The sequence below is a fragment of the Phacochoerus africanus genome, chromosome 11 (genome assembly GCF_016906955.1).
Source record: "Phacochoerus africanus isolate WHEZ1 chromosome 11, ROS_Pafr_v1, whole genome shotgun sequence".
NCBI classification, from domain to species: domain Eukaryota; kingdom Metazoa; phylum Chordata; class Mammalia; order Artiodactyla; family Suidae; genus Phacochoerus; species Phacochoerus africanus.
In genome coordinates, this window is record NC_062554.1 from 90,751,200 (window position 1) to 90,767,409 (window position 16,210).

At 44.9% G+C, this 16,210-nt stretch overlaps 1 protein-coding gene across 1 annotated transcript; it reads left to right on the plus strand.

Annotated features, from left to right (window-relative positions):
- The first annotated feature begins 11,160 nt into the window (after nucleotides 1-11,160).
- IL6 (interleukin 6) lies at nucleotides 11,161-15,568 on the plus strand. The gene is made up of 5 exons (XM_047753916.1): nucleotides 11,161-11,253; nucleotides 11,422-11,612; nucleotides 12,749-12,862; nucleotides 13,575-13,721; nucleotides 14,980-15,568. The coding sequence occupies exons 1-5, from the start codon at nucleotides 11,235-11,237 to the stop codon at nucleotides 15,145-15,147; spliced, it is 639 nt and encodes a 212-aa protein (XP_047609872.1). The 5' UTR covers nucleotides 11,161-11,234; the 3' UTR covers nucleotides 15,148-15,568.
- Nucleotides 15,569-16,210: the final 642 nt, after the last annotated feature.

Sequence of the window (16,210 nt, forward strand, 5' to 3'; positions counted from 1 at the left end):
TCTATAAGCCACTTTATTTTTCTTTATTTTCTGAAGGCTGTTTTTTTTTCTTTTTCTTTTTCTTTTTTTTTTCACTGTCTTTCTTCTTGTGCCTTGTCTACCTTGGTCCTTTTCTCTCTATTTCCCTTCTCTTCTCTTCTTTCCCTTGTCCTACCTCTGTTAAATACAACTAAAAAAATAAAATAAAAAATAGAAAAATAAAAAGCACCCGCTGACAATTTAGTACATGCCAGTAACTGTGCTTTATGGGTGAATTCTCACAACACCCTGAGAAGGGACATTGTCTTTGCCACAATTAACAAAGAAGAAACTCAGGCACAGAGGGCTGAAGTGCTTTGCCCAAAGCCATATGAGCAGGAAATGGTGGGGCTGGAATTTAAACCAAGTATATCTGTGAAATTCACTCTTCTCTTAGTAAGCTATATAGCCTACAATATGAAAAAAAAAAATCCATACATACATTTTGTAATTGTTGGATAAAATAGTATAGTCTTTATTTCTGATTTAAAAATCAAGAGAGCTTAATACTTTATATGACTTTTAAAGCACACTCATGCAAAGAAAATTCTATGAATTAAACATTTTTATTTCTAAGCTCTTGATGATTATTTTTAACAAATCAACTGGAAAGAGCCCTCAACTTTCATGCACCTATCAGCCCTGAGTACTTAGTGTTTAGAACTGTGCTATTCATTGGCATTGACAGATGGAGACTTCAAAGAAATTCTCAGTCAGTTGCAGAGAAAGCAATAGTAATACTTACTGGGTCCCTCCTACGTGCCAGGCAGGGTGCTAAGCATTTTACAAAGGTTCCAACAACTGTATGACAGAAGGTGCAATTGCTACCCCTTATTTTGTAAGTGAAAAAAATGAAGCCTAGATGTTCAATAGCTTCCCACTTGACCACAGCTTGCAGAGTACAGAACAGTAATTTGAATCCAGGCACTTTGGCTCCAAAGCCTATGCCATCATGACACTGCCTGGAAAGTGACTAGTACAGCACATGACACTGCAGGAGACCCCAGAGGAGAACCCTCACTCTTTCTGGAAATGGGTCAGCAAAGGCTTCCTGGAAGACCAAGACATGGTCTAAGTCCTGATGGAAGATCGGAACAGAGAGACGTCATGGCATCCGCAAGATGTCATCCACCCTGCACTGAAGCTGTTATGAAAAGACTTACATCCTTTGGAGAGGGGGAAAAAAAATTGTAGCCTAGAGCCTAATGTGATTTGCCTGGGATCTGTGCCATGTAGTGGAACCAAGTTTCTGTCAGGGAGTTTTGTGTTTTACTCAATATTCTGAAGTTTGGTTATGACACAGTCAAGTATCAACAGGTTCCTGTCATCAGGCAGGTTCTGTTAGAAAGAGGCAGCGGTTGGATTTAATAGCATTGTTTGTTTTCCCAACACAACGTCCTAGAAATATGCAACAGAACCGTAGCAGAGATGAATCAAAAAAAGGATGTAGTACAATAAGATGCAATGCCAAGAATAACAGTAGGAAAAGTGATTCCTTGTGATTCTGGTAGTTAAGAGCAAAACTTATGACCTAAGCAGAAATCTTTGGGGACCTTAAGAAAGCTTCAGGGCTTTCCTCATCCTGTCCCCTAAAAGCCCCAGAGCTGGACTCTTGATTCATCAGCTCTGGTTGGGATGGGACAGTGACAAAGCAGAAAACCCTAAGCTCTTGGGCTGCCGCCTTGCTGTATCTAATTCTCTCACTATGATCAGTCATAAGTTCTTAACTTGGCTATGGCTCAAGAGCTGGGCTCTGTCTCTGCTCTGATCCACTAAGACATGAGCCAATACCTGGCTGGAGAACACAAATTCTGCCATGCACATACACTTACGCCCCCAAACTCAGCTTGTAGTCTGTGCCAACTTGTTAACAGAAATAGCAGTTTTCATTCAGGGACATAGGAGCAGCATGCCTTACTCAAAACAATTTCTTTTCTTAAAGAGCTTTATGGCCATTTGCCTTTGAAATGTAATTTCAAATAATACCTTTGATACTTGCTTTCCGTACACTCCCTTCGTAGTACCTATATAATGACCAATCTCTAGAGTGCACCGATTTTGTCCTTCAAAATATCCTTCCAGCCCCTCAGGCTCACAGCTGTGCTAGAAGAAATTTAATAATTCTTGGGGCCCTGTTTCTAGCATTTGCCACTTTCCATAGTATAACCACTCCTGCCCTGTCGAATATAACGCTACCAACAGGCATCACTGAAGACAGAGTTGGGGAGAGAGAACACAGTCAGCTCCTCTGAGCCTGAACCAGCCAAACCCATCACACCTCTGCCCGGGCTGCATCCTGGTTTCTCAGCCTCCAAATCCACCTCCCTCTCCAATCTCCTAGGGACTTCTTGCTGCTCATTCGGATTAAACACTTTCATCATGTCACTGCTTTCCTCAAACTATCTTCTTTGGCTCCCTATTCCTTTTGCTTCTGCCCTGCTTCCAGAACCACCCTCCATAAGCAGGTCTACTAAATAAGAATTGGGAGGCTTAACCAGTAAAAATAAAAGATACCCAGTTAAATCTGAATTTCAAAGGAATAAGGAATACATTTATAGCATAAGTATATCCCATGCAATATTTGGTACATACTTATACTAAAAAATTATTTGTCATATATCTTAAATTTATCTGGACATCATGTGTTTTATGTTGTAACCCTACACCAAATATATCCAGGACATTTGACCTCTCCTCCCGAACACCAGCAAGCATCTTCACAATTCTGGGAGCCTGCATGATCTCAGGTAAGTCTCTGAGCTTCAGAGTCCTCATCCATAAAATGAAGCTAATAATTGCCACTTTTATAGAGTGGAATTTAAATAAACTAATGTGTGTAAAGCAACTGGTCCAATACCTAGCATTCATCAAATACCTGATTGATTCCCCCACGTCAATCCTCAATTACTCAAAATACCTTAGAAGGAAAACCATACTATGGTTATGGAATCCAAGGGCCAGGAGTCCTCCTAGGACATCACCATGTATGTCCAAATTCTCCCAAATAGGTACTTGTGACTGTATTTTTAAAGAAGTCAGCAGCAGAGGTTAGTGTCAGGGGATGCTGAAATATCCAGTCATAGTCCATTCCAGCATCTCAGAGTCCTCCAGAGAGGCCAGGGCTGTCTACTTCTTACCAAAACACCTCCTCCAGTCATGCTCAAGGGAGGGCATCTGTTTAGTGGTGGGTCTACCTTCAGCTCCCACAGGAAATGCAGTTTCCTTCCACAAGCAGCACAATCCCAGCAGGTGGAAACCAGAACTGGAGATGGAAAGGGGAGGAATGTTGCCAGACTATAAACATCTTATCAAGATGTACATTTTATTCTTCTCTGTAGAACAGACCCCTGTAAGGAATCTCAAGGTACTAGGGGAAATGAAACACACAAGATGAGAAGAAAGGATTTTGTCATCACCTGTGACAACTCCCCATCCATCCTAAAACCAAGAGCAGTGAACTACCGATCAATGTCCTGTGCAAGAGCCAACTGGAGCTTAGCTACGTCAAGTTACCAGAACAGGCTGAGAAGCAGGCATCAGTTGAACTACAAATTTCACCTTCATGATGTCAAACAATCAGCAGGACTTACTGATTTAGAGGTTATGCTACTCCACAAACAACTGATAAGTTAATGCCATGGGAAACTCAGGGAATGGTTTAAATGCATCTCACCCCCATTAAGATACGAACCCTTTCCCCAGTGCCTTGGGCCATGAGCAGTGACCATTTGCAGCGGTCATCAACAAACCTCACTCCATGTCTCTCTTCTCAACCGTGACCTGTATAGCCATTATTTACATCATGTCTACTCAGAGAATTATCCAGAATGTTAAACATACAAAGCAGTACGAAAAAAAGAAAAGCAGGTTATAAAACACTGTGTATAGAATTTTTTAGGTGCTCCCATTGTGGCACAGTGGAAACAAGTCTGACTAGTATCAGTGAGGATGCAGGTCCGATACCTGGCCTCACTAAATGTGTCGGGGATCTGGCGTTGCTGTGAGCTGTGGTATAGGTCGCAGATGCAGCTCGGATCCCACCTAGCAGTGGCTGTGATGTAGGCTGGCAGCTGTAGCTCCAATTCGACCCCTAGCCCAGAAACCTCCATATGCTGCAGGTGTGGCCCTAAAAAAGGGAAGAAAAAAAAATACTATGTATGGAATTTTTCTACTTCCCTTACATTTATAGATGTATTGCTACACAGAAAAATGACAAGAGTGACTACAGCATGGTGCTAACAATGATTACAATGGGATGATGAGATTATTTTTCACTTTTTGGGGCCTATATCTATTTTCTCAATTTTCTACATTGAACAGGTTATTACACACATAGTTCTTTCTTAAGTTAAAAACAACTATATTTTGGAGTTCCTTTCATGGTTCAGCGGTTAACAAACCCAACTAGCATCCACGAGGATGAGGGTTTGATCCCTGACCTCACTCAGTGGGTTAAGGATCCGGCATTGCTGTGGCTGTGGCATGGGCCGGAGGCTACATCTCTGATTGGACCCCTAGCCTTGGGTGTGGCCCTAAAAAGACAAAAAAAAAACAAAAATCAGTTACATTTAAAAATATTGATATGTTCCTTCCTGTATGATAATTAAGAAATCCGCTAGATCCTGACATTCAGGGCTTTGGTGTCTTTCCAATCAGTTTAGTCAGCCTGAGGCCACCAAGATCCAGAGCATGTCAAAATGGGTGGTACCCCAACCAGCCCCAAGAGGTCTCTGGGTGTGAACCAGGAAACAAAAGCAGACATTTGGACTTTCAAGAACTATTTCTTAATTTAGAGTCTCCCATACCTATAGTTCCATTAAAAGGGGGCTCTGGATTATCAAGCATAGCTAATGGAAATGCACAGCATCACAGAATGTTGGAGAGAGGAGGCAATTTAGAGAACATCCCTCTAATGGAGCCCTGAGACGGAAGAGTACTTTGCCCCAGATCCTCTAGTTGATCAAAAGATTTTGCTGGCAGCAAAAAGCTGCAAGTTCCTTCCAAATCCTGCAATCTAAGACAAGCCAGGAAGGCCAGAGGGGTCTTTACAAGACTAACCAACAGAGTGGCCACACAATATCAGATAGATAAAGCTCAGAACCTAAATCTCCTCAGAAACCTATCAGACTCCATACCTTATGTAGTCTGGAGCCAGGGTAAACTAACTTGACACAGGAAAAGGAGTATATCTTCCAGCCTCTTTGTTGACTGTCCCAGGACAGGAGACGCTGAGACAGTTAGCAGCCACTTCTTAAGCACCAAGGCTCCAAACAAACCTCTGAGGATACAGTCTCCCTTCTAAAAGTTCACCACCTCCCAAGAAAAGTATCACCAAAAGACAGCTTCAAATGCCAGGTGGAGGACACCATTTCCACACATCCTGATCACGTGCCAAGCAAACTGGTATGATAGATCATGCCTGTCCTCCTATCACTACCTCTCATCCACATGGCAGTAGCTAGCACACGAGAAACATGGGCTCCAGAGTGGGAACTATAGGCCCATCAGCCCCCAGAGTCCTTAAGCGACACAACGCTTCTGCTCAGACACAGAGCAAAATACAAGGGGAGCTACAGGTCTGGGAGACCAAAGTGACAGCAGACCCCCAGCTTCCTGGGTCCCCAGACCTCTAAGGCCACCCTTACACAGTGAGGGCAGTATCCCCTGGAGCTGTGGCTATGGTGTGTAGGTCAAGGACTCTGAGCCAACTAGACCCACATCCATACATAGGTACATAGAATCAATAGCTTGAAGAAATTATCCATGATTCGTTGATATGCTTACCTGGATCTGAATTCTTCTATAATACTGTTAATTAATGCTGGTGGATCTTCCTTCAGGAATAATAAACCCCAATGGCTCAGGTACAGAGCATTATCATAGAAATTACAGTGTATCGTAGAAATTATTCCACCGTGAAAACTAGAGTCTTTCCCCACCTTCATGGATTCAGCTCATTAAGGAGAACACATATGAAGCATAGTCCAAAGAGACAAAGACATTCTCTTTTCAGAAAATAAGTAGTAAAAGGGTCTGGGAGAGAGGTAAAATATGTCATAGGTAGGCAAGCAGAATCCCCTGGTATTACCATTACATGTGATGCTTTCAGATGGGTTGTTAGTACCTCAATTTTGAGGGAAAAGAGTGAAAGAAACCAGCCAATGCTTTTGCATGCTTAGTTTCTGCTCATGACACTAAACTCAAGAGAACTGAGACCTTTGGAGAAACCAAAGATGGTTCAAATGACTCGTGAGAATAAATTAACTCGGTACTCCTTGCTGATGAGGTGAAGTTTCCTAACTGTAAAGCAGAACCAGGAGCTACCAATACAGAAGACCTACCCCCAGATGGGAAAGAGATAAAGCACTGAAACTCAGCCTGAGGGACCTCCCCAGCCTTGGGGCACAGGGCTGTGGGGCTCCTCCAGGATCAGCAAATAAGACCTCATTACCAAATGAGCATCAGAGCAGCTGGCTTATTAACCTCTGGAGTTCCAGGCACTCTCCTCCAGGCCTGGAGACCAGAGGAAGGGGGACATGGGGAGAGGGAGGGATCCCCAAGGTAGGGGAGTCCACATTGTTGCCCCAGGAGAAGCCACTTCCCTCCTAAGATGCCTGGGATTTTCCACTTCGGCAAGGACGGTAACCAGCACATCGCAAAACAACGAGAGCCCAGAATGGATGACCTTCCTGCACAATTTTGGATCGGAAACCCAGTAGGGCAGGAGAGCCAGCACAGCTCCAGCACACCTTTGCCCTCCAGAAAGCTGGGCGAGTCCCAGGGAGCTTCAATAGGAGCTCCAGGAGCTAAGGTTGTGAGGGCCAGGACTGAGACTGGGCCAGCCTGGGGACTGCCCAGAGCTTTGGTCTCCAGGCCTGGCCGCCCTCCAAGATCAGCCAGCCCTTTCCTAGTAGTCATACTGCATGTCCCTAAAGTAATGCTACCATTTTCCCCCAAGCAAAGACTCTTCTCAGAGACTTACAGGCCTGATATCTGCTCAGTGGGACTCAGTCTCGGAAGGAGTTGTTCAATAACCCACTGTTAAAGTGTATAGACTTCTTTGGACCTAGTGAAACTAGAATGCAGTGACAAGTGAAACTGCATTCTGAGAGCGACTGCAAGTTCCCTAGCACCCAGTGACTTCCCTTTTTTCTTGGGATACTCCCTCCCACTAAATCACAGAACCTACCCACCCCTACCCACTAGAATAAAGACAGAGTGCAACCCCCCAATTTAACCTGTGAGATGTGGACAGTTCTTCTCCTGAGAGCTTAACACTAAAGGGAAGTTACTTTTTCCCCTTCACCCCAGATGCACTTCTGGGCTTTCTGAACTGGACTCTACCAACATGTAGAAGAGCAGTTATGGGCAGTAATTTCAAGGGGCACAGGCAGGGGTAAAGAGGCAAAGCTCCTTGGTATTCCTTCTTCCTCCCCAGGTATTCCCATTTGTCAGACCTCTCTTGGTCTCAGCTGGTAGTCACTTCAAATCACTGATGATACAATCTAGCAGTTGAGGTTATTAGTTAATAAATGCCGACATCATGGCATTTCCTAGTCATATGTGCACATTAAAATATGAGGGATGAGATCGCCAAGGGGAAAATCCATTGAGATCCAAAGGAAGGAAACTATTGGTGGAGTTACAGACATTGCATTAATTCTCCGGAGCAAAGGTGAACCCTTTTCCCCCACAGGCAAATGCCAGCTCAAGGACAGGATACTACCAAACACCCTAGATGCTGGCAATGTGCCAAGTGGCAGACCCTGTCCTCCAACCTCCCCACACAGTGCATTCCTGCCCCCACACAATTTGCCCTGTCCTGGCTGCCAGAAGCACAAGGTCTGAGATTAGGTCAGGCCCCCTCTCCCTTAAGGACCACTTTCAAGATTTTGATTGAATAATAATGATGGCCATGGATAGGGAAGGCTGCAAGCTTCTGTCATTAAAAAAACAAAACAATAAAACAAAACAAAACAAAACCTTAGCAGAAAGCTTTGAAAATGCTGTAGGAACACAATGCAAGCTTGGCTCAATGTCTCAGTTGAAAGACCAGGTTTGGGGATCTTAATGTTCTCAAAACACTAGAAAGAGAGAGAGAGAAGAAATCACTTTTTTTCCCCTTCATCTTCCACTTTCAACAGAACATGGTCTCATTTCTTCAGAGGAAAAATGACTGAGAGACCAGCTGACCACTGGCATAGTGGTCTGGCTCATTCATAAGCAAGATGCCACGTGGACTGCTTGACAGAGCTGAGCTGGAAGAGTTCTCCAAGGCAGAGACCCCGAGCCAAGGAATGTCACAAAGAGCAAGTGTTAATTGCAGGATTACTGTGCTTCAGGAATTTTTCACACTTCATCTCATTCATCTTCACCACAAGCAAGAGGGAGGAAGTGCTATTATCCCAGTTTTACAGATGAGCAACCAAGGGCACAGATCTTTAGGGTAACTTAGCAAGGGTCACACAGCAAGTGATAGAACTGGGCTTTACACCCAAGCTGTGTGAAGTCAAAAGCTTGTGCTCTACCATGGGCCCACCCATAGCAAATTGACTAGGTGACATCCAGACAATGGGAAATTACAGTGTGTGTGTATCTGTGTACAAGTGTGTGTGTGCGTGTATGCATGTACATAGCACATAAACCAATAATATAAATACAGAGGTGGGTACCTAGGTAGCTAGGAAAACTTTACCCAGATAAGGTAACAGGATTTAGTTGAAAACTAAAGGAGAGGAACTAGAAGGAAAAGAGACTTACCTTTCCCTGCATGCCCTAATATTCTGTTTGAACATTACATCATGTACATGTACTTCCTATTCTAAAATTTTTAACCTAGAAGAAAAATCTGGGAGTTCCCGTCGTGGCTCAGTGGTTAATGAATCTGACAAGCATCCATGAGGACGCGGGTTTGATCCCTGGCCTTCTCAGTGGGTAAAGGATCCAGCGTTGCCATGAGCTGTGGTGTAGGTTGCAGACACAGGTCAGACCCTGCGTTGCTGTGGTTGTGGCCGGCAGCTGCAACTCTGATTTGACCCCTCCTGGGAACCTCCATATGCCACAGGTGCGGCCCTAAAAAGCAAAAAAAAAAAAAAAAAAAAAAGAGAGAGAGAAAGAAAGAAAAGAAAAATGTGTACGTCATCATGTCACTAAGTATTTGAAACCTCCCACTGCCCCCATCCGAAACCTGGCCCTGGCTGCACTCACGGCATATGGACGTTCCCAGGCCAGGGAATGAATCTGAGCCTCAGCTATGATCTATGCCACAACTGCAGCAATGCCAGATCCTTAACCGGATGGGCCAGGCAGGGGATAGAACTCACGCTGTCACAGAGACAAGCCAGATCATTAACCTACTGAGCCACAGAGGGAACTCCTCATATTTTCTGAAAAATAGAAATGTGAGAAGAAGCAATCCCACACTAGAGAGGCCTATCACATGCATCACAGGGGAGCCAGGAGAGGTGGCCTTGTTCAGTGCTGGAGGGTTGTCTAGTAGAGTTTAAGTTGCTCAAGACCCAAGAGCACTAAAAGCGAAACCATTCAGCCATCCTCCCATTTTCATTTTCAAAAACTCAAAACCCCACTACCACCACTGCAGCTCCTGCCTCTCTATTTAGAAAGTCAGGTGAAAGAATGGATGACCTCACTTTCCTCAACAGGCAGGTCCCAACATGTTGTGAACAAAACAAAACTTGAGTAAATCGATTCATATTTTAAATACCCTAGCTGAGGTCTTTGTTTTAGCAATCCTGACAAGATCCTCTTTGCAAAGCAAACCCAAGCAGATTGTGATGTTAACACTGTTTTGCAAACAAACAAACAAAATTTTTTTGGTATCCTGCAAGTGTCCTAGCTTCAGCCTGGAATCAGTCTTAAGAGCTGTCTGGGTGTCTGGGCAACTGGTGGGGGAACCTGGTATAGAGCCCATTTGTGTGAAACCAAGGACCCTCCTGCAAGAGATACCACTGTAGGGGCCAAGGGAGCCTGTACAAGCTCAACCTAGTATGGAAGCCTGGGGCTTTGGAGAGAAAGTGTGATTCTGAACCTGGAGCCCTGCTCTATCAGACTACTATTCAGCCGCCTCTGGATTCAAATCAAGTCATACAGCAGAAGGGAGCTATGAACACACGCTGCAAAAAATGCCACAAGGTCCTCCTTTGACATCCTATCAAAGAGGTGAGTAGTATTCTCCCCACTTCTGCCCTGAGCCCAGGGAGTGTCAGTAAAGTTAGGGCTCCAGTAGACCCAGCATGCCCTCGGGGTCCTCATGGCTCCCCAGTGGGAAGAGGATCACCCTGGTGCCTGCAGTGGGGACCAGCAGCACAAGACAACCCCCTTGGCCCAGAGATCAAAGTCTTCACTGGGAGGGTCTCCAAAAGGCCACTATGAAGTGAGTAGGGCTGTCGCTGACCTGGCCAAAGTGGGTTTGAGCAGGCAAGGAGGAAACCGGCAGAAGCTACATCGTGGCCAAAAGGAGTCATTCATGTATGTACCCACATTGCACCTGGAGATTCCTAGAGACAACTGCAGTCAGGACATTCTGCAACAGCTGGTCACAGCGAGAGCAAGGAAAAAGTACTGCAGAGGGCTTGTAGTGTCTTCTTTCTAACCCCAAGGGGGTGGGCTGTAAGGTGGTCTGGGGAAACTCAGGCCAGAATATCTTAAGGGTTTTTTTTACAAACATGAAATAAACTGGAATACTAAATCCTAGCTGGTTCATCTGGTAATTATTTTTTTAATCATAGTCAGCCTTAGCTTTTCCTGACCCCCCAGCCCTGTAAAACTTCGTGCATGACTTCAGCTTTACTTTTCTTCTCAAGACATGTCAATGTGCTGAGTCACTAAAAAAAAAAAAAAAAAAAGAAAAGAAAAGAAAAAAGGGAAAAATCAGAAAGTGAAGGAAAAATGATCCGGCTTCTGAGGACTAGCCTTGGTAATGACCTAAGTGGCACTTTTTTCCCTGGTTGTGATTCCTGTGATGCTAAAGGACGTCACATTGCACAATCTTAATAAGGTTTCCAATCAGCCCCACCCGCTCTGGCCCCACCCCCACCCTCCAACAAAGATTTATCAAATGTGGGATTTTCCCATGAGTCTCAATATTAGAGTCTCAACCCCCAATAAATATGAGACTGGGGATGTCTGAGGCTCAGTCTGCCCTCGAGCCCACCAGGAACGAAAGAGAGCTCCATCTGCCCTCCAGGAACCCAGCTATGAACTCCCTCTCTACAAGTAAGTGAAGGAAATCCCTAGCCTTGGAACTGCCTGGCAGCCGTGCCTGGCGAGGGAGGGGGTGTGTATCCGCTGCTGCGAGAGCTGGCGGGCGGCCAGCAGCCAGAAGCACAGCTCCCCCAGTGGTGCAGTCTGCTCACTGGCTGCTCTCCCTTCCCTCCGGCACAGGCGCCTTCAGTCCAGTCGCCTTCTCCCTGGGGCTGCTTCTGGTGACGGCTACGGCCTTCCCTACCCCGGGACCCCTGGAAGAAGATGCCAAAGGTGATGCCACCTCAGACAAAATGCTCTTCACCTCTCCGGACAAAACTGAAGAACTCATTAAGTACATCCTCGGCAAAATCTCTGCAATGAGAAAGGAGGTGGGTAGGCTCGCCTGAGGGAGATGAAGGGCCCCTGTAGGTGGTCATCTCCTAGGCCTTGGATGTGAACGGCGGCTCCTGCTTTTGGTGGGGAGGGGAAGGTCTTTGCTGGGTTCTGGGACAGCTTCGATCTGAAGCCAAAGGGGCAGGCTGTGTTTTTTAATTTCTCCTCTGCTGCTGGTCTCAGGTAGTTCCTTTTCCTCCGGGGAAAATATACTGCGGGGCTGGAATCCATGCCTCAAGTCTCATTCGCATTTCCATGCTTGGCATGAGCTGAGAGTCACACTCACTGCCTCTCAGGATTTCCTCTTCTCTAACCAAAAAATAAGGCCTGTCAATCTTCTTTGCGTTCCTTGGACTTGGGGGGAGCATTTAAAAGCACCACTGAAATGACTGTTCAGCTTCTCAGGACAGTCACTGTACTTTTAGATTACGCCAGCTCAGTGGTTAGGGACTCCCCAAAGTCATTCCGGCAAATAAGATGCATACCTGACAGCCCACCAAAGTGGCAAAATCCTAGGTAGGTTAAAGCAGCTCCCAAGCTTTAAATGTAAGGGAGTTTGGCTCTGTTTGGTGGAAAGGAAAGAACACAGGAGAGGAGATTGGGAGCCTCAAATTTGGTTCTGATCTGTTGAACCTGCTTTGTGATCTCGGGCAAATTCCCTACCACCTGTGCGCCCCATCTGCAAAATTATGGATTTAGACTAGATGATCTGAAAGGCTCTTCCAGCTGGCACATTCTATGGCTCAAATTATACTCACCCAATTATCATCAAAATTCCTGTCATTTATTAAGGATCCACTATGTGCCAGGCACTTTACAGATAAATATTATATTAAGATATAAATATTATATCTTATCCTCACAGTAAACTTACAAGGGAGGTGTTTCATTATCCCCAACTAGGAGAGTTAGGGGCACTGAGACTTGGAATAGGTAATATGCCTGAAGGCAGAGGGGAGGTCAGAATGGAACCCAGGGGTGCCCATTCTCCACTTGTTTGCCTGGATGTGAATGGGTTCTGACTCCACTTTTCTTAGAGAACTTCCTGGCCATGGTAGATCATGAATCAGCCCTCTAGTGGTGTTCGTTTTGGGAGCACTTATATGATAACAGCTCTGATACTCTTTCCCAGATGTGTGAGAAGTATGAGAAGTGTGAAAACAGCAAGGAGGTACTGGCAGAAAACAACCTGAACCTTCCAAAAATGGCAGAAAAAGACGGATGCTTCCAGTCTGGGTTCAATCAGGTATGGATGCATTACATTCACTTTTAGCTGCTCCCCAGTCCAAAGTTCTTCTTCTTATAAGCGGTGTCTGTACACATATAGACCAAGCAGGCATCAAAAGTAGGGGAGAAATGTGAAGAACATCAGGCAAATTTCCTGAGGAGGCCAACTTAAATGTTATTAAAGGCAACTTATTTTTGAATGACCTGGTCAGAGGTAGCTCCTCGGTGTTGGGATTTTCACAGCTGTCAAAGGGGTTAGAACAGCCCACAGGTTTAGCTAGTTCATCCTGGGTGTGATGGTCCAGGGAGGTTTATCCTCCTTGGTTGCCCGTAGCAGGATCCAGTCCTAATCTCCCCACTGAGAAAGTTCTCTGCACCCTTCTCCCTCCAGACAGTGAGATAACCTGCTTATTCCATAAAACGAGGTTTCAGTCCAACCGTGGCAAAGGCATGAGGGCAGCCAGAGGGAAGAGCAATTCAGAGGAAGGATATTTGCCACAGTCTAGCATCTGTGGGGCTTTGGGTAAAATGAAGTGGTGCCTCTGCACTGATCACATGTTTTAAATGGGGCTGCTGATGCTGTCTGATGTCTCAAAGCATGATCCCTAAGAAGTATTTGAGGCTCCCTGGAGCGACACAGGGAGAAGTTGTTGAATTATGGCAGTTTTAACTTTTAAAATCACTTATGTCTTCCTAGCAATAACCAATCTTCCCACCATCTTTCCTCTTAGGAGACCTGCTTGATGAGAATCACCACCGGTCTTGTGGAGTTTCAGATATACCTGGACTACCTCCAGAAAGAGTATGAGAGCAATAAGGGAAATGTCGAGGCTGTGCAGATTAGTACCAAAGCACTGATCCAGATCCTGAGGCAAAAGGTGAGTCTCCTTGTCCCCTCACTTGGCACAAAGAAGTCAGCCTAGACAACCCGACTGTGCAAAGTCAATTCTAAGAGATGGCCGCATGCAAGAAAAGGGTCTGAGAAGTACTTCCTGACAGTTAAACTTTTGTTTTTTGGTTCTTTTCTGCAAAAGGCATCAATAACTATATTTAAAACTCTGTTAAATGGGGTGGGTTTTAATATCAACTTTTAAAAGCTTGAGGAATAAGCAAAAAAAAAAAATCTGAAGAGGCAGAAGAAAACACACCCAATCCTGCTTAGTGATCCGTAATAACAAAGAATAGAGAGCACAAAAATTATATTCATGTTGCCAAGTGACATTCTTGTTATTACAGTAGTTTCTACTCCTTTCCCTTAATCTTTTGCCAGCAGAGTTAATGCTGAAAAATGGCTAAAGGCTGGAAGAGCAGTACTTACGAGTTTTGGTCACTACCAGCTGGCCACTCAAACGCCACATGGTAGGGGCTTGATGGCACAGGGTGTGGATGAGCCCCAGCACCAACAGAAGGGTCCTGGTTGGAGAAGTGGGCACATGGGTGCTAATCCTCCCTCTCCCTTTTTTTTAGCTGTTTGCCTTAAACCAGGCCTGCTCCCACATTAATGTGCACATGAGTTTCCACGGGGGATCTTGTTACAATGTGAAGTCTGATTCAGCAGGTCTGGGGTGAGACCTGAGACTCATATTTCTAACAAGCTCCTCATGATGCTGAGGCTGCAGTGTTCCAGGATCACCCTTGGAGGGGCAAGTCCTTTCACAATTACTTGGCCCCATGTCAGTGGGTCTACAAAAAGATACTCCCAGCCTCCTTATACCATCAGAGCAGTTGACTCTTAATAGATGCTGTATGGATGGGTGAGAGGGAAACCAGAGACAAGTAATTAGGGTTAGAGGGCCCTGAAGAACCTATTAAAAACGGCTTTAAGTAAAAGTTCTTCATTTATCTACTGAATTCCAACTATGTGCCAGGCATTCCTTAGGATAACAGAAAACAAGTAAGGTACTATGGCCTAACGGAGATGGGCAGCAAAGGGATGTGTAGAGCTCAGTTGCTATGGGAGAGCTGCAGGCTGGGTGGGCTCAGAGGAGGGGCACCTCCTCCTGTCTGGGCGAGTCACAGCCCCAGTTCACACCTTCCCTCCAAATGTGAACCTCCTCCCACAGGCCAGAGCATCCCTCCACTGCAGAGGATTCATTCAATATTTAAACAATTATTTGTGTTTTCTTTTCCCTTCAGGGAAAGAATCCAGACAAAGCCACCACCCCTAACCCCACAACAAATGCCAGCCTGCTGGATAAGCTGCAGTCACAGAACGAGTGGATGAAGAACACAAAGATCATTCTCATCCTGCGCAGCCTTGAGGATTTCCTGCAGTTCAGCCTGAGGGCCATTCGGATAATGTAGCTGGGGCACCTGAGATTGATGCCGTCCACGGGCATTCCCTCCTCTGGTCAGAAACCTGTCCACTGGGCACATGACTTATGTTGTTCTCTATGAAGAACTAAAAGTATGAGCGTTAGGACACTATTTTAATTATTTTAATTTATTGATATTTAAATATGTGATGTCGAGTTAATTTATATAAGTGATAGATATTTATATTTTTATTAAGTGCCACTTGAAATATTTTATGTATTTGTTTTGAAAAAGTAACATAAAATGGCTACACGGCTTGAAGATCCTTGTTGTTTCAGAGCCAGGTTGTTTCTTGGAGTGTGTAGGCTTACCTCAAATAAATTGCTAACTTATACGTATTTTTAAAAGAAATATTTATATTGTATTTATATAAAGTTTAAGTTGTTTTTATACCAATAAACACCTTTTTAAAAAAAAAAAAGATTAGCAACGAAGGCTCTCTGTGTCCTGTGAATCTTCGTATAAACAATTTTCTGTCACCACCATAAAAAAAGCTGCCATCACCCAGAGAACAATATAACTGAGCACCTGCTGCATGGCAGGCACCAAGCAAAATATGTTGCATCCCTCATAACTAATACTAGTCCTTGCACACTTTTTTTTTTTTTTTTTTTTGGCTGTGGGAAGGTAAGTAATTCCCTCAGTCGCCCAGCTGGAAGGAAAGGCACAGGCCCAGATTTGAAATCCAGCTCTACCTGCATCCGGCCCCCTACTCTTAACTTTTAGGTCCCATCGCCTCCCACAGAGAACTGAGAGATGATGTAGAAAACCTCATGACAACACAGGGAAGACATTTAAAGGTGCCATCAAAAGCCTGTTAAGATGGTACAGCCACTTGTAGAAGACACAACGCTGTGCAATCTTCCAAATAACAAGCAGATGTTCTACTGCCTTGTCTGGGTTCCTCACACACTCACACACCGGGCTGTCACAGCACTGACCACACTGTACCACACCTTCAAATGGACGGATTTTTCTTTTCACCTAGCATGTGGGCTCCTCACGAAGGCAGACTCTATTGTATTTATCTTTGCCTCCTGAGCCCATGGCC